This window comes from Boleophthalmus pectinirostris, unplaced genomic scaffold, assembly GCF_026225935.1.
Source record: "Boleophthalmus pectinirostris isolate CB_2022bp ecotype Guang Dong unplaced genomic scaffold, ASM2622593v1 HiC_scaffold_22, whole genome shotgun sequence".
NCBI lineage: Eukaryota > Metazoa > Chordata > Actinopteri > Gobiiformes > Gobiidae > Boleophthalmus > Boleophthalmus pectinirostris.
The window spans coordinates 22864609-22890154 of NW_026571190.1; the positions used below are offsets into that span (position 1 = coordinate 22864609).

Below are 25546 nucleotides of genomic sequence, written 5' to 3' on the forward strand. Positions count from 1 at the left end.
ATACACTTAACGATCAATGAGTTTACAAAACGACAAATGATGGAATACCTAATAAATTTTTATTTATCCATTTCCAAAAACATAAGAACCATAAACAACAGAAGGGCAGTAAAAATATAACCAATAATCTGTGGAAGAACTCAGAACAACTTCCAGCAGCCAACAAGAATGGCACTTCAGAGAACCAAGCAGACTTTTACACAACAAGATCCAGCAAAGCAACAGCTGTGGGAAGATAAGGGGCACTGTCAAATCAAATCTTGGTCCTTTCATTGGAAAAAAAATAAGATCAAATGATCAATTTAACAAGACAAGCAATTACATAATCAAAACTACAAAATAGGAATTTAAAAACCTGATTGTTTCTAATTAACCAGTAAACACTGAAAACTGTCACTTCACTGTAAAGAAAACTTTCAGAAACACAATTAATACTAAGGATTTTGCCCTGCAATGTCACCAGCGTCAAAGTGCATCACTACGATGAGAAGAGGTTTGAGTCGAGCCAAACTTCATAGATACAGACACTTCATTCTACACCAAGAATCAAATATTCTCCAAATAAGTTCCTTCTTTTCTTGCACACATTCATGTCACAGCTATGCAACAAGTTTCATAGTAAGAAACCTACTAAAGTTATCATTAACAATATATACAATACCCCATGTGTTACTCTTTTAAACAGAGCAGAGCTTCAATCTTACACAACTGGATAATTTGCATGAACGTTAATGGCCCATGTGTGAGTGATTCTGTGTTCCTGACAACAGAAATTGTCTGTACTTCAGTCAAGCTTTAAGGTAATATAGCAGCCTATATATGTAACATTATAACCACCTATACTGCAAATACAGAATGAGGTCATGCAAGGTAATCTACCACTTGTCTGTAAGATTTGGGATACATTTTACACTTGTATGTTTAATGCAGTCCCTGAACTTGGATATTTGTAGACGTAAATATACCAATACTAATAATACAGCATTTTGCCAATTGTGAGAGAGTTAGAGAGCCTTAGCTTTCCTGATGAAATACTCCATGAGCTGCTTGGAAAATACAGGTGCAGTCATGGAAATGTGATCAGTGTCACCTGTCAGTGGTTATAATGTTTTGCCTGAGTGGTGTATAGGGGCCATTAATCAATAATACATATTTTAAGGTAATGAAAAAAGCTACAGTTACAGATAAAAAGCTACCGTTTTGTTAAGCGAAAGCATGTGAGAAACTGTACAAAATGTGGAGAGTATTTTTTATGGCGAGACTCCTTAAAACTCTATGAGCTGACACAGGACGCTGGTCCAACAGAACTGTAAGTAACACATTCCTTCATTGTCAAATAAGGTGTCTGGAAACAAGTGGAAAAAGTGCAAAATGCATTTGTTAACTTAAAAACGGGAGGAACTCATGTTTACACTAACTGAAATAATAAAGGTTAGCCCTGTTGTTTGACAGCCTGATGATAATATTTGATATGATTGATTTGAGGAATATTTTGGTAATAATCAATGAAATGGTGAACTAAATGCATTGGAATTTCCAGTTTCTTCACTAAAACTGATTTGGTTTTCCTATGTGGATGTTATAATACAGTTGCATGCAGAGGCACTGAGTTGAGTTTGTAGGCCTAAGGTTACAGTATATTCTCTGGGCATGCTTACAGTTCAGTTCACTTTCCTATCAGGCTATAGACAAAATTTATAAAGAACCTTCAAAGTTGGCATTCACTTGTTCATACTGTTGCACTAAATACTGTACCAGTCCATCCATTTTACAATATATACACAACTAACATGGAATATACATTTGATAAGGATTCCATGCAACACTATTGTTAAAAGATTGTTTTCCCAATATTACATATATGGTTACTGTAAATAAACATACTGTTTAAGTCAGTTTGTGGCCACTGAAGAATTGTCAAAGTGAACGTCAGAATATCTGCCTCTGAAATTCAAGTACCCATCCTTAACTTTGCTAAAGACAAAGCACCCCAGAATGCCCGTGCACCTGTTTGTGATCATTTAGGCAATTCTTAAATTTTGTACAATGACATCAAATAATACTTGCCCAGTATTCAGTTCAGGAAACACTGTATAAAACATCAGTCTTCACTAATAGGTTGTGTTCTAGAGCCTATGGTTTAACAAAACTGAGCTGGAGGCAGGTCAGAGTTTTATGATGGAATTTGCTGTTAAAATGTTTGACAGCAGATTTGCTGACTTTGTTCATGGATGGTATCTCTAATCACAGAGCCTATCCACATGAAACAAATAAACCAAAAGCATAAAGTTCATCTTTTGTCAGCATAAATGCACATCAATAAAAGAGAAATAATATTTACATAATAGCTTTAGAAAGTGGTGCCATTGTTCAGCAACAAACAAGTTATTATTGTCAGTTGAAAGGACTAAGTTGTAAGGTTAATATGGCAAATAGTGATTCAAGTGTCAACATTGTAGATCCTAAATTTGGATATTTCTTGCAAAATCAATGAATCTTACATAGAGTTATAAAGTCCCTCTAAAATTATGACAATATAAAATTAAAGTTCATGAACACAACCTATTGAACGGCCATGCTATAACCAAACCTGAAGCTTAACATCACAAGTGTGTTAATGCTGATAAAACTAATATTTCAACTTTTCTGATGTAGAAGCATTAAAAGTTAATTTGACTAGTGCTTTCACTGAACTGAATTAACTGTCGAGGTATAAAATGCAAAAGATACACCTGTATCCGTGCCTTTTCAAACATAAGACAGATAGTTGGGGATACCTGAGGATTTCTTAAGGATTGTAATAATATTGCATCCTTTTATGTCACTGATTCAGATCCAAAATCGCAATCTGAACAGTCGCCCTGTTTAAATGGCAAAAATAGCAGGTTACTTGGCTGTATTTTCCAATAATTGATCTAACACTACTGTACTTTACTACCATCCTATTCTATTCAGTATCACCAATTTCAACACAGTCTTCATATAATAACTACTGACTGAAAAGGGACCATGCTTAACAGTCATAGTTTTGGGCACATTGTCAGCAAATGTGTTAATAATAAGAGTACCACTGTCTCTGTGGCAATAAGGCAACTACTTCATAGTTTAAAAGCTATTAATATGTATTAATAGCTCAGAAGGGGATGTAACAATAAAAATGGTAAGCTGGACTCAAACATACACTGGAAGGCAGCCACACCACGGTGGCTAGATTAACAGATTTCAATGGATTCAATGACACAGATGAAAACGTTTGAAGTGGTTCTGGACTGATACAAATCAAAGTAAAGGTGTTTGGGCACTGGTGTGGGAAAGTTGGTCTCATGGAGCTACAGAAGAGTAATTAATGATAAAGAGACTTCAGTCTTTTATTCTGCGATTTCAGCCAGCTCACTGCTGGAGGACGGAGGTGTGGAGGACTGGACGTGGTTTGACATTGAGTTGGGGTCCGGAGCAGAGCCCTGAAGGACACCAGACGGGACAGGGTCAGGCAGGGTCAGGGTTTCTGGAGCAGATTTCTTGCGTGGCCGATCCTTGGGCACAGAGAGGGACTCAGGGGCGTCCGTGCACATGGGGGTTGAAGGGGCGCTGGCCGGGCCGGTCAGAGCGCAGGACGACAGAGGAGTCTCACTGATGGAGATGGATGGTGGAAACATCCCAATTTTCTGGTTTGTGGCTTCCTGGATGGTGCGCTCAAACTCTCGGACCTCATCCATTGTCATGTCTATGGTGAAAATACAAAAACCTTATTACCATTTAAGGATTTTACAAATTTACAAAAAAATTACTCACACTAAACATTGCGTTATTTACACATGTTCTTTACACAAGAAAGTATCACCATGAGAGAATTCACACATGCAGTACTTTCATTTGCTTCCTTCTAGTGTCACTGTAACCATTTAGTGTTTGAATGATTCTATGAAATGAAATGCACCTAAACACTATCTCCATCTTCACTCTAGCAAGGTAAGGTATACTTTTTTGAAGCAATTAACATTTTCATTGTTGAGAAGTAACACTTGATTAAATCATCCTAATCACCGGAATTAAAACACCTATTCACCATTTCAACATGGACATATTTTCTCCAAAACAGCCTGAAGATTGAAATGAGAAGAGAGGCAAGGTAATGGCAAAAAGACAAAATGAAATGACATACGCTTGCTTTGTCATGGATCTCTATTTCATCCAGTGAAGATGAGTTTGTTGTGGAATGCTCTTGCTGTTCAAGGCAAACTTTAATGTTGGTTTTCTCGTGCATTTGTCTCTCGTAATCCCGCACGTCATCCAAAGTCATATCTGGAAGAACGGGCAGGTGTGGAATGGGGGTTGAAATTTTGAAATTCCTTTAATTTATTTATTTAGGAAAAGGAAGGGTCACAACCAGGGTTAGTCCATGCTTTAAAATGGAAGGTCGGATCTATTAAAAGTTTAAATCCATTGAGAGAATGACAGGCCCAAGTCACAGAAGTGAGATCAACAAAAAGTTAAAAAAGACACCCCCAAGAATCAGAAGGTTGCACTGTGAATGTGCCCACTGTGCCCACAGAAGTCTCAATCTAGGGTTAGAGCAATGCAGTTCATTGCCAGTTGGCAATTAGGCAAAATACTGTAGTGTGATTTGGGTGGAGAAAAAGAAAACAAGAATGTAGTCTTGTAGTTGTTAGAAATGGTAGCAATCTCTGGGTGCAAAGAGTTCATGCATTTTCATTCGAGGTAGATATCATGCTTGGTTATTTTATTTTGCACACGGCTGGCTGGCAATTATATAATACATTAGTTTGGATTGTTATGAAAGGATAGCTGTGAATGCATGCTCAACAAAGAGTGACAATGACAATGTTTGAAGTAGAAGAAAGATTAGTGTGATTTCATGCTGATTCACAAACAGTGTGGAATGATACAAATTCACTTTCTGTTTATGTTAAATCTAAATAAGTCTCAAAATACTTACCAATCCATTCATCCACCCACGCAAAGGCCTGTCTGTGACCCAGGAGCAGCACATCCCTTACCACCTACAGACAACACGTATAACAAGTGTATAAAACTGTTCTTATGGTTACAAAAGTCACAACTGATACTTTGCAGCTGATTCCCTGGGGGTGTGATGCTAACTGAAGGTACTGCTCACTCTGAAGTTTTAATCTGTGCGATATTTTAACAAAATCTAAGCTGAAAGAGCTGACTTAGTTGTAAATACAATAGGTGAAATGATTTATGCAGTTAAACATTAAAAGTCCCTCTCAAATAACATTACAGTCCCAAGTTCTTCAGTTAGTCACTGTCACCTTTTTGTTGAAAATCAAACAGTTAAACAGGACCATGAATGCTTGTATTGATCACACGCTCCTGAAAATGTGCTGTTAAACTAAATTTTGTATTTTTGTTTTCAGACATCTTAAAACTTTTTTGTTTTGCTATTGTCTGCATTGTGTCACCATGGTAACTCCTACATGTATCTTTAATGGTGGAATATTTTACAACACCTCCATCATGATGTCAAAGTGCAACGTATCAGTAGGAGGGTCTGCCACGTTGTGTCCTTGTTACTGCTTTGCCTAGAATATTCTAAAATATAGCTTTAAGCTTCATCTGTCTCCAAAGAGACAAGCAGGCATCAGTCCAAGTTAAGGTCAGATCTGTTGAGAGGCACTCACAGTAAGAATGCATGTTGTTTGAGGGAGTGCAATAAAGATAATAAAATGTCTAATATCATACCGTGGAACATTCCAGGCAAAACTATTACTAGAATGGCAGGCAGCAAACCCTCCACCAGAAAAGTCACAAATTGTACCTTTAAAAATAAATCACTGACCTTGTGCACAAACTGCTCCACTCGTGTCTGCAGACCCCACACTTCAAACTTGACAGTGACCAGTTTATATGAACACATGATGGGTTCCTGAGTGTCTTTCCAGCCCTCCTGAAGCATCCCTCGTGACGTCTTCTCTGATCTGAAGTATCGCAAATCCTACAACAAACAGTGGAAGCCCTTTAACCTTTTATTGTTTGCCAAACTGTCCATTTTCACCTGGATACCTAAAACCCTACATAGTTCCCTTATCAATTTTGTCAAATGCATCAAAGATAGAAAGACTCCATATACATTTTTATGTTCACTACCAACAAGAAACAACTTACCTCTGATTCTTTGTAGTAACGTTCTGGGATCTCATCATATGCAATGTCAACAAAACATATCTCCCTTTCTTGGTCCTTTAACTCTGTGTCGAAAATCTGCAAAACAATTACAAAGATTCAGCATTTGTCACTGTGACTGTCTACAAGGAATCTTCTTTAAAACCAGCAGAGGGCACTCTGGGCACATTCATGTTATCAGCTAGCAAACATCTTATTGTTAAGATACTGCTACATAGAAATTATGTTACAAAGGAGATATGCTCTAAATAATCTGCCCAAAGTTATGAACAGTGTTGGATAATAATCTTGAATATCCACTTCCTGTACGCAGCGCCAAGGACATAAGCCACGTGTGTTACAGCAATGTCAGAGGCATCCAGATTTATGAAGCATTAACTGTTATAGCAAAGACATGCTCCGGGAGATAAGGGCATACATTAAGCTGCATTTTTATCTGATGTTTTTCTGGAATAATAGTTCTGTGTTAAACAGGAACATAGCAGATACTGGAAGAAGATAATACACAAATAGAAAGATACATAGTTTAAAATACACAGCTTTATATTGCTGCAGAGGTAATTTGTAATCTGATCTGTCTAGCATAAACAGCATATCTTAAATGCATACAAGTCATTTTATTGTGAATGAAATTACAGCTAGACCATTTAATTATGTTACATCTAATACATGCATATACTTCTTATTTGTTGTGGTATGAGCTGATCTACATGTTATTGTGCACGTTTGTATCCATTACTGTTCCAATGTCTACAGTGTGCTTTACAAGCGATGTGCTGGTGCAATGGGGTGACATGCCAGTGCATATAAGAGCAGCAACTGAAAGAGCGAATCGTGAGAGCAGGAGAGAGAGAGGAGCTCAGAGGCACAAGTGGAGGAGGTAAACGCTGACAAACGACAGATAAGAAGTGAGGGAGAGGGGCTTGTGGGTAAATGTGTGTGTGTGGTGATGGTGTGCGTGTGCGGTGATGTTGTGTGTGTGCGTGCGTGCATGTGTGTGTGTGTGAGTGAAGGAGGGGGACAGGGCAGAGGAGAGTGCTGAGTGTGAAGAAGTGTGAAAATAAGGAACCAGGCTGGAGATGATGTGGAATACTGTACAAAGAGAAAGAAAAGAATGACGTCAATGAAAACAAAATAAAAATATATAATGACAGCTTGGGTAAATGATTAAAAAGATAATATTGATATTGGCTGAAATAGTCACAAATACAAATATCACACAGTTTGGCCAAAATGTTTGATGTTTTTTTAACTCAAATTTCACAAGATCTCAATAATTGATGCACTCCAATTTGAGCTGAGTTGCCTGTTATATTTGTTACACGCTCAGAGCTACATAAATAGTAGACTTCAATGATAACACTGTAAGCAATAGCACAAGACATGCCCACTAGACATTTTAGCTCTTTTATTTCTTGAACATGTGCTGTTTTTTTAAAGCAAGAATTTTCCATTTCAGACAACTGCTAGGGGCATTATCCAATATATTAGTATTTAATCTGTCACCTTGTCTTGTCGCTGATTATGCACGTCTATCAAAACATCACAGTGATTCACCGAGGCAGTCTGTCCATTTCACTCCCCATCTGTGTTTTTATGTGATTTTCAAATAAGACACTTGAGCAGGTTACACATGGGGTGCTTGGGCCTCACAGAACAACTGGCAAAGCCCTGCCAGTCTGACATAATAGTAAGTAAGACACTATAAAAACTAATGTGTTGGCCTCCTGCCGTGATGTATTTCAAGCCATTTGTCTAGTGCGCACAGTTCTGCTATTTTTTATACTCACTGCCCAGGCAATGGCAGCCTTTCACTGGATGACTAATGCCCATATAAACTGCAGAGTGTAATAAAATATAGCCAACTGCCTAAATGAAATTAGTCTATCCAACAAGTGGAGGAGCCTTTGGCAGAAGTTCAAAGCTCACATATAGAGCTGGCTGTAGCACAGTCCATGTTGTTAAAGAAAGACCTACTTGCCAAATGGTCTTACTCATGTAGCATCAGTGTTTTATTTGATGCCCGCCTCTGTGTTAAAACAACCTATTAAAATGGTGTATTCTATATAACAAGAAAGGTCTTCACAATTAACGGAAGGGGTGTGCAAAAATATCAAAATATTGTGATGCTAAATTTGGTGATACAGTATCATTATCTTGAGCTGCTATATCGATATATCGGCATGAGTAATTTTTGGCATTACATTTGACATATTCACTGTTTTCAAAGTTCAAAGTTTAATTTCTTCACATGTACTAGCCATACAGAGGAATAAAAATTTCGTTTCTCTCTATTCCAAGTGCACAGACACAATAAATAAAAACAAAATATTGCATGATTGGGAGAGTGAGAGACCGTTAAGTCTCCACGAAGCCATTCAAATCATATTTTGATGATTAAAATAGCTTTTCATATTAACTTTACGCAAGTAGTGGTGTAACAAAGAAATATTGTTGCTAAAATGTATTTGGTTCATTAAAAGAACAGCAACATATCACAAAGTATTACATGTGATATATCAATTAGCCCATGTATCGCCATATTGCGATAATATCGTATTGTAAGCCATATATTGTGCATCATATTGAAACGTGATGGACCCTGTGATTCCCAGCCCTAATTAAATGTAATATATCCAATGCTGATACTTACATGGTCATTGCTGCCTTTGTTGTCTTCATATTTGGTCTCTATGTGGATGGAAAACTTGGGTAAAAATGAACACTGCAAAAAATTTAAACAACAACAAGTAAGTACTACAAAAATGTACGTAAGATGTAAGCATCTGTGACTAATTCTTGTATGGGATAAAGTGAGTCATTTTAGCAACCATTTATAAATGGTGACAATAAGACATCTCAATGCTGTCACAACACTGTCACAGTGTCCTTTTATTTGCAATGATTCACATACAAGTGGAAAGGGCTTTAGACAGTAAATATTAGACACACTGCAGGTCCTAAATTACACAAAATGGAGTTTTGTGAGCTTTAATATTGTTACCTCCTCAAAACATATCTTGAGTTGTTTCAATCAAACATGTTTAAGTAACCCTTTGTGATGTCATGTAGTGGTATCTTAAGTTAAAAGCTACCTTCTACCTTTATCTTATTAGAGATTGGCAATTATCAAGAATTAGAGATTCCAGGGCTGAAATCATCCAAAAGATTCAAGTGAAGGTGTGTGAAGCACTTCCTGGATTACCACATGACATCACAAGGTGGAGTGTTTTCTGTTTGAGAGAAAAACACAGCCTAAACGTGCAGGGTTTGTGTATTAAACATGTGTGAATGAAACAAAACACAACTCCAAATAAGTTTTTTGATGAGGAAACAACATAATAATATACATCAGAACCTCATAATATAGACCAGGGGTCTCCAACCTGTAGCTCAGGAGCTACTGGTAGCTCTCCACTCCCTTTCAAGTAGCTCACCAAGGGATTTATGAATTGAATGAATTTATGAAAGTATTATGCTGCATAAGTCAAATTTGATTATTTAAATGGCTATTACTATTGTACATGTATCATTTTGATGCCTAAATTTGTACACTAATAAATGAATAATGATTTATGTTTTATAGGCATCTAACTGTACCTCATTTAAGGCTCGCTGTGGCCCTTATATTTACTCAATTTCTTGTGACCGCTAAAATGAGTAGCTCTCTTGTCATCTCTGTTTTATAAAAGTAGCTCACCGGAGGAAAAAGGTTGGAGACCCCTGATATAGACCATTTAATTTAAAATATATATATATACTCACAGTGTATTCTTTTGTAGAAAGCAGAGATCCAATAGAGATGTGAAAATATAAGAAGAGGTTTTGTTAAAGCTGTGTACTCAACAATAAACAGTGTACTAGAAAAAGCACATTTTAAGAAAAAGAATAATGTTGGGTGCAAAAGGTGACACTGACCTGTGATGGTGTAAGGGTAATAGTTCCAGGCTTTCTCCGTCACGTAGAAGATTTTGGGCACCACGGCTCGAGCCCAGCTGGGTAATTTACTGAAGAGAGATGCAGACAGAGACAGGTGAGAGAGGGGGACATGGAGAGGAGGATAAGATGACTTTGGGTAGTCTGCTACAATCAAAGGAGGAGTGTTTCACTTGTAAAAGAAAAATCTGCTCTCAGACAAGACTGGTGAGGAGGAAGTGTAAAGTGGTTTGATTCAGAGAGAGATGGCCCTGAAGAGACAGAGCTAATGTTTCACTACAGATGGCATTATACAATCCCACTATTCTTTAAGATATGATTATGTCTAGGTGATATAACAAAAAACTACAGTATCATTTACAATTTACATAGATTAGATTAGTTAGATTTTTTTTCTTTTTTTCCCCAAAACAAATTAAAATTGCTTTGAATAGAAATCGAAAAAAGCATAAACATGGCAGACATCAGTGCCGTTCATTCATTCTGCTCCAAACAACATGCTTTCAGCTGTTGATTTTTTGATTAAAAATTTGATTAAAAACTGCCTTAAGCACATTATAATCTCAAAAGGGCTGATGCAGTTGTTATGGTTTATAAGTTGTAAAGTTTAGTAATGTAAAGTTTATTTATGCAGAAGATTTTGATTAATAATCTGCTGCAGTTATAACTTGTAAAATAGTATTTGGAAACATTTGGTTTGATCTGCTGTGGATTGTGGGATATCTCAGTGCTCCTTACTGCTGGTTAGGAACGTGGATCTATTAAAATAATGAACTATTTTACTATATATATCGTATGTCGACATATAGCAAAATATATCAAGATATATTTTTTGCTCCATATCGACCAGCCCTAGTCTATATAGTCTAGGAAAGTAGGACTGATGATTACATGACAGCACAGAAGAATACCAAAAACCTGTGACAATCCCATTTTCTATCCAGCGAAATGCCATTGTCTGCAGTAACACTTCTCCCAGCTCTGCCTCATCTCTGCTGGTTTTGACTGACAGGCTGAACTATTTCCTGATCTGGACTGGAATGGCACACCCAGCATGAAGCCTGAATAAAAACAGCCTTGGACACTGTGCTCTGAGTGTTGGGTTTGTCTCCTCTAACTCGCTCTCTCATTCTCCCTCCTTCTCCCTCCTTCTCCCTGTTTTCTCTCGCTCCCTATCCCCCTTTTTTCTCAACAAAAGAGACTGACACTCCACCCACACTTCCATCTGCTGATTCTTGCGCTTGTTCTCTCCTTGTTCTTTTAAACATCTCTGCCAGAGAACTGCTGTGATGGAGCCCACATTGCCAAATGTGCAAGCTGGGTGGGAGCTCAGACTTTTTCACACTATCCTATGTTAATATTTAGCTTGGTACAAGAAGTAGTACACATGGTCATTGGAGCCAAGTCGTCACCATATCTTGAATCACAAAATAATTTTAATATGATTAGAGGGAATGGCCATGTTTTTACAGAAATTATAATGGAGTTTGGCAGACTGTGAGAGCATGTCCAGCCCTGGTCCCTGATGGTTGATTCACATGAGTAGCATTCCCGCAGACAGATGGACTCACCCTAGAACAGCTCTGCGTGGTGTTTGGAATGAAAAACTGTAGACTTCTTTAATATAGTTTTTAGTTCTGCAGTTTTTTTTATAGAAACATAGCATGATTTTAAAGCAGAACAATGGCTAATAGGAGAAGATTTTTAATAGATGACCTTTAGACACAATATGCCTTCATTATCATGCAGAGCGTGAAAGAAAGATCAGTGGGCTGAGATATGAAGGAGGTGGAAATTAATATTGTTGACATTACAATGTTTGCACATTTTGACTATGCTCAAAGGCAGTATATTAATGACAATACGAAATGTCCCAGGTTTCCAAGAAAAATAAGACATTTAAATGTTGTGTTCACATCTGTCATGCAAACACATTTTATTATAGTTATCAAGAGTATGTGTGTTTCATTTATTCAGTGCCATCAATATTCAAATCATATTTACTGTGTCAAAAGATATTACTGATAAGACCTCAGATCTCTTGTTAACCTAAGACATAATTAATGAATGTGTTTGTGGCACTGGTTGTCCGAGTCCAATAGTGTTCCTGCTCCCTGTGCTCCACTGCAGAGCAGTTCTGCTGACTCACTATAATTGGTTTTGAGTCGAGTGAGTGCTGACGCAGGTATTTGTGCTCAAATGACCCTCGGCATTTGTGCATCCATCTTTTCCTATTTTATACAGTTCCTCCAAATTCTGTTGCAGTCACACATTGTTGCTACTAGAGCCCACCGATATATCGGTTGGCCGATATTATCAGCCGATATGGGCACCTGGAAGCATATCGGCTATTGACCAATATGTTTGCTGATATGGGTTGATATTTCACATGGGCATGCTATACTCTCTACATTATGTAATCCAATTTACAGACAGATAAATGTCCTAATATGTGGCTCCGCATCAGTATTTATCTGCGGAGTAATTTGTCTGTGTGTGTGTCCATGCTTTCCCTTAACACACCCCCAGAGTCACATCATGCACATGCTCTTGTTTACACCCGCAGACAGAGATCCATGTGCGCAACACTGAGATTATATTCTTTTTATGGACAATTGGTTTGAGCCTGGATTAAAAGGACATTTATTAGTGCAGACTTGTGATGTGAGGAGGAGCCTGTGTGGGCGGTGAGTGTTGGAAATATGTTGACTTTGAAGCTAGTTTTGGTTAGCGATTAGCTGCTGTAACTCCCGCACATAAACAGGCTGTTTTCTATTGGCCTATTGTAAAGTGACTATATTGGCCGTATATATGTTTCTGGACCAGCATTGATATATAAATGAGCTGTGAATAGAGGTGTGAATGATCCACATTTATGCATATAATTAATTACAGCGGCACACAGCATTTACAGCTTAAGGCTAATAGCGGTAGTTTCTTTACTAGCTAGTAGTTTTGGGTCGGTCGCGAACGACACGGCTCTTAGAGCCGGCTCTTTGAAGCAAACAACAGGAGCCTGCTCCTTATTGGGAGCTGTGTTTTCTCTGTCTCAATTTTTTTTCTTTTCAGGCCGCGTGCAGACTTGTGGCAGTTTGACAGTGGGCAACAGCTGAAAACGAAACTTTCAGAAATCTGCGTGTGCATAGGATAGAAAAAACATGCATATTTGGCTGTAGTTCAGCATAAAATAAATAAACCAGGACTAATCTTGGGCTCGAGAGACGGAGAGAGATAGACCCCGAGTCCCAACACTCAGTCCTGGTTCAGTTCTGGTTTAGTCCTGTTTTACACATGGTTTAGATCTGTTTTAGTCCTGGTTTAGTCCTTTTTCAGTCCTGGTTCAGTTCTTGTTTAGTCCTGCTTGCAACATAACAATCTGAAGAGCCACTTGGGAGCCGAAAGAGTCAGCTGCTTTTAGTGAGCAGAGCCAAAAGAGCCGGTTCTCTAAAAAGAACTGGAATACCCATCACTAGTAGCTAGAATGTTATGCAAAAATGCCATTAGGATGATCTACTGTCTGTAAATATGATGCAAAGAGGCAGAATAACAATAAATGTTGCCTAAATAAACCCAATTTAAAATCCACTAGAACCAAACCTAAGTTTTTTTAAACAAGTCATGATTTGCAGTGAATTTTTACATGACTGAATATATCGGTGATTATATCGGCTATCGGCAGCGCCCACTCCCATTTTATCGGTATCATATCGGCCACAACAAAATCCATATCGGTCGGGCCCTAGTTGCTACATTATGTTTTTGTCTTTGTAATTTATCTACACCTTCAATACACAAAATTCCATTCAAATTATACAGTTCTATACTAAGATAAAAAAAATAAATATCATGTTTAAATATTATTAAAGAAAATTTGCTTTTAATGTCTAACTTTTTTCTCTATGATTATGTGTTTTCATCTTTGCTGTATTTGTTTATTGCACTTTTGACAGTTTTAATGTGTTTTGTAAAGTGTTTGTATTTGAGTGTCCTGAAAAGCAGTTTATAATTAAAATCTATTATTTTGTATTATGTGTATAGGTTTTGTGAAATGTTAAATGTAATCGGTTATATTCCCTTGATTAGATTAAATAAAGTTATAATTTAGAAAAACAGTGGAAACAGTGGCTGAATGAGAGTGCTGTGAGTGGAGGTGTCTGACCTGTTGAGGTAGACCCGTTTCTCTGTGAACTGTCCTTGGCCGTGCACTGGATCCTCAAAGGGCTCATTCTGCACCACCTCCACCCCCTCTCCCCGGTCACTTTGCTCATGGCTGTGTTTACTGATCATGTACAGCTGACCGATCCGGTACTGAAACACAAAACATAAACACACATGAACACATTTGAATATAATTAAAAAAAAAAAAAAAACATTCAGTAGTACAATTATGACATATTGCAATAATCAGTAATCTCCAACAGTCAGCTGTGCTCAAACAGTCAGAGATACAGGATTACATTCATACCAATCTCCATACAGATGTACAACAACTCACACTTATGTAACAGATAACCCTATGTCCTGTCAATCATCATCTCTTCCTTGCGACCTCTTGCTTGATTTTTTTTAAAACTTATTTTCCATTTCATTTTGACTTCAGTCTCTTGCTGTCTTTTTTGCTAGTTGTTTAGAATTTATTACTACCATTTATACTCTGTGTTATTATAATGTATTGTGATGTGTGAGTTACTGTGTCCAAATAATTTCCCCTGTGGATCAATAAAGTCTAAATCTTAAAACCAATAAAATCTTAGCTACTGAAAAGCAGAAAAAAACTTGTGACTGATGAAAAGTATTTTTTGAAATAAAACTTCATTGCAAATTAGCCATGACTGTAAATATTAATAAGGTGCACTATGTAACTTTTCTTGGAGAGGGTCCACCACCTTCTTGGGTCTGCAGTGATGTTATTGCTTTATCTGGAATATTCTACAGTATGGCAATAAAAGTATCCATTCACTTAAAGTTAGTTTTTATTGCTCAAAAATACCTTGAAATACAGGCATTCTTACTGTGAGTGGGATAACTTCTACATAGATCTGGCCTACAATTTAGCTTTGTGATGTCACATGCTTGTTTTTATGGAACTAGTTCAATACAAATTTCACACATATTCCATGCAAAGGAATAACAATCAGTGAGCAGACCTGCCACCAGAAATGTTAGGTAGTGGTAGTAGTAGTGGTGGTAATAGTAGTAGTGGTAGTAGTAGTAGTGGTAGTAGAGGTAATAGTGGTAGTAGAGGCAATAGTGGTAGTAGTGGTGGTAGTAGTAGTAGTGGTGGTAGTAGTAGTAGTGGTGGTAGTAGTAGTAGTGGTGGTAGTAGTAGTAGTGGTGGTAGTAGTAGTAGTGTGGTAGTAGTAGTAGTAGTGGTAGTAGTAGTAGTAGTGGTAGTAGTAGTAGTAGTGTAGTAGTAGTAGTGGTGGTGGTAGTAGTGGTGGTAGTAGTATTAGTAGTAGTGGTGGTAGTAGTAGTGGTGGTAGTAGTGGTAGTAGTAGTAGTAGAGGTAATAGTGGTAGTAGAGGTAGTAGTAGTATTAGTGTTAGTAGTAGTAGTATTAGTGTTAGTAGTAGTAGTAGTTAGTGTTAGTAGTAGTAGTAGTATTAGTAGTAGTAGTAGTAGTAGTAGTAGTTAGTAGTAGTAGTAGTAGTGTTAGTAGTAGTAGTATTAGTAGTTAGTAGTAGTAGTTAGTAGTAGTAGTAGTAGTATTAGTGTTAGTAGTAGTAGTAGTAGTAGTAGTAGTAGTAGTAGTAGTAGTAGTAGTAGTAGTAGTAGTAGTAGTAGTAGTAGTAGTAGTAGTAGTAGTAGTAGTAGTAGTAGTAGTAGTAGTAGTGTAGTAGTAGTAGTAATAGTAGTAGTAGTAGTAGTAGTAGTAGTAGTAGTAGTAGTAGTAGTAGTAATAGTAGTATAGTAGTAGTAGTAGTAGTAATAGTAGTAGTAGTAGTAGTAAGTAGTAGTAGTAGTAGTAGTAGTATAGTAGTAAGGTAATAGTAGTAGTAGTAAGTAGTAATAGTAGTGTAGTAATAGTAGTAGTAGTAGTAGTAGTAGTAGTAATAGTAGTAGTAGTAGTAGTAGTAGTAGGTAATAGTAGTAGTAGTAGTAGTAGTAGTAGTAGTAGTAGTAGTAGTAGTAGTAGTAGTAGTAGTAGTAGTAGTAGTAGTAGTAGTAGTAGTAGTAGTAGTAGTAGTAGTAGTAGTAGTAGTAGTAGTAGTAGTAGTAGTAGTAGTAGTAGTAGTAGTAATAGTAGTAGTAGTGGTAGTAGGTAGTGTAGTAGTAGTAGTAGTAGTAGTAGTAGTAGTAGTAGTAGTAGTAGTAGTAGTAGTAGTAGTAGTAGTAGTAGTAGTAGTAGTAGTAATAGTAGTAGTAGTAGTAGTAGTAGTAGTAGTAGTAGTAGTATAGTAGTAATAGTAGTAGTAGTAGTAGTAGTAGTAGTAGTAGTAGTAGTAGTAGTAGTAGTAGTAGTAGTAGTAGTAGTAGTAGTAGTAGTAGTAGTAGTAGTAGTAGTAGTAGTGGTAGTGGTAGTGATAATCTGTGTTACTGATATTATAAACCTTGTACATCAACGCATGAATGCGTGTGAATGTATGCTTCCTGTGTATTTTTAATTAGCTAATCATTTCCAGGGGTGATTACAGTGGAAGGTACTAGGCCCTGCTGGAAGCCTTTGAATGATGTTATTGGTGCTCATTGGACAAGTTAATTAATGTTACTCTTCATATAATAACATCATCTCCATTTGAGACACACATCAGAATATTCATTTGATGTGAGACCAATTTAGTCGGCAATCTCCACATGATCTAGTCTACAGTAAATCTTCTGTCTGTGAAGAGCAAATAGAAATTCACGCTAATTAATAAAAGTCTTCAAAATGAGATGGGATCAAGGCCTTTAAGAGACAGCAAAGTTAAGTAGCAATGATGGATTAGAAAAGGAAATGAGTAAGACACAGTGCGCCTCTATATTACCACCACTTGTGCAACCAAGATGGTACTCTGTGATAAAAATGAATGGGAAGCAAATGACCCAACCGACCCACCTCCCTACAATTTCTTATTCTAAGCCGTGAGACTTAACAGGCGCCATACCTGATTTTTACTTTCTTAGAAAAGATGGAAAACAGAAGTACTTTATTTCAAAGTTACATTCCACACATAGTCAAGTTTTGCGGTTATGTTGACGCTAACATTAAAGGTGCACTGTGTAACTTTTGTGGTGGAGGGTTTATCACTTGCTTGTCTCCATGGAGCTAAAATTGCTTTGCCTTGAATGTTCCACAGTATGACATTAAACTTAAATCTTACATTTAATACAGTTACAGGTGTCTTTATTGCTCAGTTCAATGAAAAACAAGATTCATACTGTAAGCAGGGTGATACCTCCACACATCTCACTTACTGTTACTATGGAAATAGATATGCTTAATGTCATATGGTGGAACATACCATTAAGGCAAAGCAATAGCATCTTCATGGAGACAAGCTGGTGGCGGACCCTCTGCAACAACAGTTACACAGTGCACCTTTAATTAAGCATACTAACAGCAAACCTGCATTACTTCCTGATGATAAAAACATTAATTAGATACAGCACAGAAATCATTTTTACTTTATTACATGAAAACAAATAGGGCTTCTTCAAGGGTCAGTTGAGAAATAATGGATTCAGCAGCACGAGGAAGGGCAGTGGACTGGAAACAATCTTAATTACAAGATAAGGTAGGTATCTGTGCAACACATGTTATCACCACAGATCACCATTGTAACTTTCAGAGCATTTTAGAGTCAAACCGACATGGTGAGATGGTGGTAATGAACCTGTGCTCAGCACTGGTCGTATTCTCTACGAGTGCACACGTTTGCACTGTGTGACCTTTATCAGAGCTGCTGCCGTGCTGTCAGCGGCTGTCGGAGGAGGAGGACCTGAGGATTGGTTTATATTGTTCACATATGCAGCTGTAGGCTTATTAGTCAGATAAAAAATAACTGCACTCTCAAGTTTGCTCAGGATCCAGATTAGTTCTCACTGTTTTCCCACTATATTCTAAGATCACCTCTGATCAACAGCCTTTTGTGCTCCACTTATTGATTCTACATAAATCCATAATGATTAAATGGAAATAAATAAATACTACACATCTATACTGCCCTACAAAGGAAAAACACAACTGCATATTTTGTCAAAACTTAAAAGTTAAGACCAAAATCCACATTCTTAACACCTGTTTTATTTAGTGGTAAGATTTTATGGCTCAACTCGGTCTTGTTTTTGAGAAATCTTGATGTCAAATTTGCAGTATCTCGTTTCTTGAGTGATTCAAAGGAAAAGTGAGGTCACTGCAGCAATGAATGTTGTAAGTGACGAATTTAAACTCGGATGCTGAATTTTTGCATCGCAACTCAGATACTGCTACATGTTTAAAGGTCTAATTCTGAAATGTACATAAAGACTTTAAACTTTAATAACTTCTTATTCAACAGACATTGTACTTTTTCTTTGCACTACTGGAAATTGTTGGTTATTTTTTGGACATACAATTTGGTTATACATTGCATTACAGGTTACAAAGTATTAAATGTTTTCATTTTAGTTTTTGCCTTTTAAATCTGCTCTTGGGTCATAGTGTCAGTTGAGTTTCAGTTTTATCGTTTATCCCCTGTATTGGTATAATTCAAAAAGTGATCGGTCATTATGGAGCTGGACAGAGGGCATGTCTGCTCTGGAAGGACAAGGGCCCAATCATGTGTGGGATTACAGTGAAGAGGCTGAGCGTACCGCAGATCAGCCCTGAATCAGAGCTGCTTTTGATTAATAGCATGATTCAGGCAAATGTGGCTTGATTATGTTCTTTCCATAAGCAACACCTCACATTTAAACACTACAGTAATTAAGCACAACACATGGGCTGGTAAAATGTATTTATAGCAACACCAAAGTCAATCTACCTCCTACCTTTGAAGATAAGATGAAAATTGCACTGAATGCCATTTTTATATAGAAAATAAATGTATGGCAGGACTTCAATTATGTTATGTTATGACAAAGTACATTTAGAAAGCATTATAGTTGATTCCCGGGTAAAGGATGTTTTATGGTTTGGTGAATTCAGATACTTTTATATCTTTAAAAGTAATTCAGTTTATAACATAAAACTGTAAAACTGAACACATTTAAAGAGGGAGATATTAAAGGTAAATGGTCACATTTTTATAAAGCGTTTTTCCATCTTCAAGGCACTCAATGCACTTTACATCAAGGAACCACTCACCCATTCACACACACATTCATACACCAGTATACAAAGGCACTGGGGGCAAGATGGGTTAAGTGTCTTGCCCAAGGACATGATAGCATTCATCTGTGGGATTTGAACTGCCAACCTTTGGATCAATAGCTACTGTCAGAGCTACTGTCGCCCACACTTCTGTTGATATTAATTAACGCATAACATATTTAGAGCGCTATCTTAGCTTTAATTGTTTTGAAAATGGGATGTCTATCTCTGTCTTGTACAAGGCTTTACTTTGTTCAAGACAGGGCAACTGTCTATGGCAACTTAAACAAAGTCCTACAAATCAGCAATAAAATCATTAACCTGAAACCCATGAGTTACTGTGACAATTACCATGATTTCTAGCACAACCCTTTGTAAATATCATATCTCTGCATACAGTGTCGTCATTTGATTTGCACCAGTTCAACTTTAATAAAACTTTCATAATCTCTTTTATTCAAATCCTTTCATTGACATTTCAGGAGCTTAGCTGGTGCTTCTAAAAAAAGCTCCCCACGCAGAGTGCTGCTATAGCTACTGTAAATGATGCACACGCTCCCTCCATCATGCGTATCCAAGGAGAGTAAATAGTCTGAATGAAAAGAATGAGCAGAAAAGCATTGGACTAAAGTGATGTATCCACTTTAAACCGCTGTCTAAGAAAAGCCCTTACCCAGGCTGTAGCAGTGATCAGAGCTAAAAATAGTGAGGATATGCATACATTATCCCTGCCTTTCTGTCTGCCCGTGTGCGCAATCACTGGAAAGCTTGAGGACGCCTTGACAAATGTGCAGTGGACAAAAACAAGATTCTTAATAGGCAATGTTCAGCTAACAGAGAAAAAGAGCTTGTTCTGACTGGGGAAGCGGAGTGTTATTTCCAGGATGCAAGCAAAACATGTAATCACTTGACAGAATCGCTACAGCGGTGAAGGGACCAAGTGTTCAGTCTCGTGTCTGGAATGTTGTGAGTTTAATTGATCATTAAGTAGCAGAGACGTGGCGTGTGCACAGAGGCCGCTACTGCCCTCGTACTTATTGGATTTGTTAGATGAAGAGGCACTCTGGTTTCAAACTGGTCATTGATTGAGAAAGAAACAAACTAATGTACAAAGTGTCAAAATTAATTAAAGCGTGAAAACAAAGGATTTTTTGTGAATGTTGATCTGTAGTATATTTATGACAGGGTGGTTATAAATAATAGCAACAGTAAATAAGTTGTGAAATGTGATAAGACAATGTATAATGCATTCAGATAGGGTTCATTCCACGCCATTTCAACAAATGGCCCACGCACTTCGATCTCAAAAATTTTTTAAAACTTTTCCAAATAGTCCCTTACTGCCATGTACTAATCCTGTGAAGTTTTAGTGATTTTCAATCATTACTTTTCAAGTTACAGCTGTATTCACAGGTCGATATCTCCGTAAGTATCACAAATAGAGGGCTGAACTTTTGTAGGCTTGTAGTCCTCTACTCTGTGTTCAAATAACATCTATTGAAAGTTTGGTATCTCAACTTATTGTCATTTTATATGAACTTAAAAAAAATAAAATAAAAAAATAATTTCAGTGGCCTATCATTTTTAGCCCCTTTTTAAACCTACTTGTAGGTGTAGGAGACCCTTAAATGTTTTTGAGAATCAAGATATGTACTAGGACTGTTAAAAAAAAATCACCAAATGTTGAAAATTTGAAATAGGTTATGTGTGAGGGTAAGGAAACGTTAACATGGTCCGACATTCACATGTAATTTATGGCATGTGGGTAGTGATGAAAAAATTTTGAATTTTTTTTTTTTTTTCCTGAAAGACCAGAAAAGACCTTTCATATGGTACCAAACATATGTATATTATGAAGCTCCTTCAATTTTTTATTCTATCTTGAACATTCACATTTGCGGTTTCAGTCATAGTGCAACACACAATAACACGAGTATACAGTGACCATATACTATGTTTTATTCCAGCAGCTAAGGTCACTAAACATTTAAAGACTGAATCAAATGGTTTGATAATAATTTTAATGTGACAAGTTATCTGACATCCAAGAAAACAGCTGTAGATTATTCTCATATTAAAGAAACAATCAAGTAATTTTCAACAATATGATATTGTCTTCTGTTAGTTGTGGATGTTGTGGACGACACATTGATGTTCAAGACTATGCAAAACGTTACAACAGATTTAGGGGGGCAAGGAACTCAAACATTTGGAAGCAGCCAAGAAGTGAGGAAACAGTTCCCTTATCATGTTCGAATCGCCTGAGCAGGTAAAGAAAATCTTATGGAGCCTTAAATGGAAAGTGCGAAGATTGTCCATTCAAGGGAAATTGCAGGATTTGTGGGAATTTATCACATATAAAAATTCACATTCATCTTTATTCCGGGGTTGACCTCTATAGTTCCAAATGCACATTTGTTTTGAAGGTGTTTTTTTTTTTTTTATTTTAAGGAGAGTAAGTACATGTTTGGATCACCATGGGACCAAGAGCCTACTCCCAAGAAATTAATGAAGTGGACAGATGACAAAGCACCTGATTCAAGTTATAAGGCCACACCGCAGTCAACATGGTCAACTGAACCATCTAAAACCAGTCCACCAGGGATGAAAAAGCCTCCACAGGTTGAGGAGAATTCTGGTGGTCAAGCTTGTGGAGACTGTCCATGCTGCTGTGACCTCGACCAGAAAATCCAGAAGCTTCGGGACCGACTGCGGGTTTATGAAGATGTGCCTACCAATACTGATGACGAATAAGACATACATGTTCTGTGTTCAGTGTTTTTAGATATCTTGTAACACATCCTGTTGATTCATTCTTGTTCATTCCTCATGTTTGGGAGCTTTAGCTGCTGGAATAAAACATAGTACATGGTCACTGTATGCTTGTGTCATTGTGTCAAATGCAAATGTTCAAGATACAATAAAAAATTTAAGGAGCTTCAAAAAATACATATGTTTGATACCATATGAAAGGTCTTTTTCTGGTCTTTCAAGAAAAAAAAAATAAAATTCACTACCCACATGCCATAAATTACATGTGAAAACTGGACTATGTTACGTTTTCTTGTTTTTAACAGGACCCTCACACATAATCTATTTCAAATTTTCAACATTTGGCATTTTTTTGTTTTTTTTAACAGTCCTAGTACATATCTTGATTCTCAAAAAAATTTAAGGTTCTCCTACACCTACAAGTAGGTTTAAAAAGGGGCTAAAAATGGTAGGCCACGAAAATTAACTTTTTTTTTTTCATATTCAAGTTCATATAAAATGACATTGAGTTGAGATCCCACTTTTGATAGATGTTATTTGAACGCAGAGTAGAGGACTAAATGGCTACAAAATTTCAGCCCTCTATGTGTGATACTTAGGGAGATATCGACCTGTGAAAACGGCCGAGGAAAAATTGCGTGCATTTTGGGCCCATAAATTGACACATACTCCCCTCACTAAATGAGCTGTAACTTGAAAAGTACTGATCAAACATGACTAACATTTCACAGGATTGGTACATAATAGTAAGGGACCAGTTGGTAATTTTTCAATTTTTTTTTTGAAAAAACGCAATGCGTGAGAATTTCTGGAAATTTGATGAAATGGCGTGGAATAGCTGCTTCTTTTTTGAAAAAAAATTTGAGATATGGCAAAAAGCCTTCATCAGAATTTGTTTTTCCTTTTTTTTTCTTTGTTCAGTACACATATTCTGTGGTACAAAGAAAGAAAAAAAGAAAAATTGGCATCTGAGTGTGTTACGCATTTTTTGTTTGTTTTCATTTTGAAGTTGCTGCTCCTTGCATTTGGACCTCTATCCACCTTATCCTGGAAGTTGCCATTGGCGCAGCCATCATCATAAGGGTTGTATTATTTTGCATGGGACAGTTGATCTTGACAGTATAAGTTCTATATGGCCTACAAAGCAGTTTTAAAGCCCCACAATCAATGCATTCTTGACTTGCTGATGCACATAAACTTTGGTGTGTTTTTTTTTTGTGGATTTCAAGACAATGAGTGCGTTAACATGTGCATCAGTATCCTGGTTTTGAGCCTTATCCGGCTATGACAGTATTCTGGATATGGCATTTACATGAGCTCAGAGAAACCAGGATACTCATATTCCTGTATACATGAGGAATCAAGAGTGTCCTGGATATAAATAATCCTTGAGCTAAACATGTAGCAACTTTGTCAACTTAAGGATTTTTAATAGGTCTCTAACAACAAAAAAGAAGACATACATTCAATGCATTCATTCATACAAGAACATGAGACTGTGGAGCACTGTCACAACTTCAGCAAAAATAGTTTTTACTGAAAAAGCTGAAAAAATGCAACACAGCGTCACAACGTCAGTTTGTTTCAAGAGCAGCATAAACCACCACAGAAGTAAGCCTGGGTTAAAAAGGTGACTGTCTTAAAAAGTAGACTGCTTTAGTTTGTTTATAAGTATAAAATATTATTTTATTATTACTTAAAAAGTCCTGGTAGGAGTTTAGTCATTTTGGGAAAGTAACTGCTTCTGTTGTTTTTGTTATGCGAGTTTGCGCATGCTCAGTACAGCACCAGAGAAATCAGGATACTGCGTCTACATGCAACAGTATCCTGGATACTATCAGAAAAACCCAGTGAGAGTATCCTGGTTTCTCATAACCAGGATACTGTCATATCCAGGATACTGAAATCAGGATACTGTGTCTACATGGACATACACATAACCGGGACACTCAAAAAACCTGATCATAGCCGGGATACTTGAACGCATGTATACACACACAACTGCAAGAGCAATATGAAAAAGGAACAATACTACCAGCTAACACCACACAATCATATTCCTATTGCCCTCCCAGTAGATATAAAATTTAATTTTATCAACATTATTGTCATAGTAGAATAATAATAATATTTTATGTGACAAGATGTGCCTGTAACTGTCTGAGATTCAGGTACAAACATGAATGGACTGTAAAAGTAAAAAAATTGTGCATAACTGTCACTTTAATGTGTTTTTTTGATTGTTTTTATTATTGACAATATATATTCTAATTTGGTATATCTCCAAAACAACATATGAGAATGTGATATTAAATTTGATCTCCCAACTCTAATCCCATATTTAACAATAGGTCATTTGGAATGGGAAGCTTTCACTCCTAACTAACTTAATTAAAACTTACTTACAACTAACCCAAACAGCTATAGGAGCTTATGAAGGGTCTTGCATTTCTATCAAAGCATAGTCAGTGCAACACGATATGACTAAACAGCAGAGGAGGACACCGTTTCGATCAATGTGTGGTCAACGGAAAGCCCCTCTCATTTCTCTGCAGTCAATATCACTACAACCCCACACTCAACAAAGTGCCTGCATGGGAACAAAGGCAGGGTCACAGGAAGTCAAGTTTTGAAAGACGACACAGCTAATACACAGGGTTAAGAAAATGGGTAGAGGCACAGGATTAGTGGAGAGCAACATGGTGTATCGCAGCGTTTCAGGCCTGCATGCACAAAGGACACGGAGAGCGCAGTTAAATGAATGAGAGCAATAAAGCAAGTCAGGCGCGAAGAGACAGCGAATGAGTGCAATCATTTTCTGTCCACAGCTATGATCGTCTCCTCACCATCACAGGCTGTACACAGACTTTGGTGTAGACTGCAGGCTCAAAGGGGAGGATATTGTTTTAGCTGTAGTGTAAGTAAAATGTAATTTTTATTTATTTATTTTTATTGGTAAGGATTCAAGTATCTGAAGGTTATTTTAATAGTTGAGATTTAGAGGTATAGTATTAAAGGTCATATATTACACAAAATTAATTCTTGCAAGCTTTAGGCCATGTTAGAATATTGTTACCTCCTCAAAAACATACCTGGAGTGTTGGTTTCATGCACACGTTTGAGCAATCCTAGCTTATCAGTCAGTCTATTAGTTACGGGTGTTAGAGTACATGTATTCATGGAATTTAAAAACAAAGAAGGCGTAATGTGGCGCATTCATTCATGTAACATGCTCAAGACTTCTTTCATTTGCAATTACATTAGAATGATAAATGCTAAACATTGATGCTCATGTGCCATGTGGGATGTTCCTGCACCTTCCGGATGTCCTTCTGCAGCAGAGCACAGTCCCTTGCCCGCTTGCTATATCAGCTCAGCACTGCTCTAATGTTTGGTTTG

The 25546-nt window shown here is 37.1% G+C and overlaps 1 protein-coding gene across 1 annotated transcript; it reads right to left on the reverse strand.

The window, feature by feature from the left end:
• Nucleotides 1–37: 37 nt before the first annotated feature.
• Nucleotides 38–17897, reverse strand: LOC110166177 (phosphatidylinositol transfer protein cytoplasmic 1). The gene is made up of 9 exons (XM_055158462.1): nt 17892–17897; nt 14261–14409; nt 10084–10172; nt 9931–9938; nt 8819–8890; nt 6148–6243; nt 5822–5977; nt 4958–5021; nt 38–3724 (listed from the first exon to the last, which is right to left on the reverse strand). The coding sequence occupies exons 1-9, from the start codon at nt 17895–17897 to the stop codon at nt 3369–3371; spliced, it is 996 nt and encodes a 331-aa protein (XP_055014437.1). The 3' UTR covers nt 38–3368.
• Between the last annotated feature and the right edge of the window lie 7649 nt (nt 17898–25546).

Bases quoted from the DNA above. Each gene is read 5' to 3' on its own strand.
- LOC110166177 (XM_055158462.1), bottom strand. The intron at 10,173-14,260 runs GTCAGACACCTC...ATCTCTCTTCAG, and splicing joins AAACGGGTCTACCTCAACAG to TAAATTACCCAGCTGGGCTC. The intron at 6,244-8,818 runs GTAAGTATCAGC...ATTGTTTTGCAG, and splicing joins ACAAAGGCAGCAATGACCAT to ATTTTCGACACAGAGTTAAA.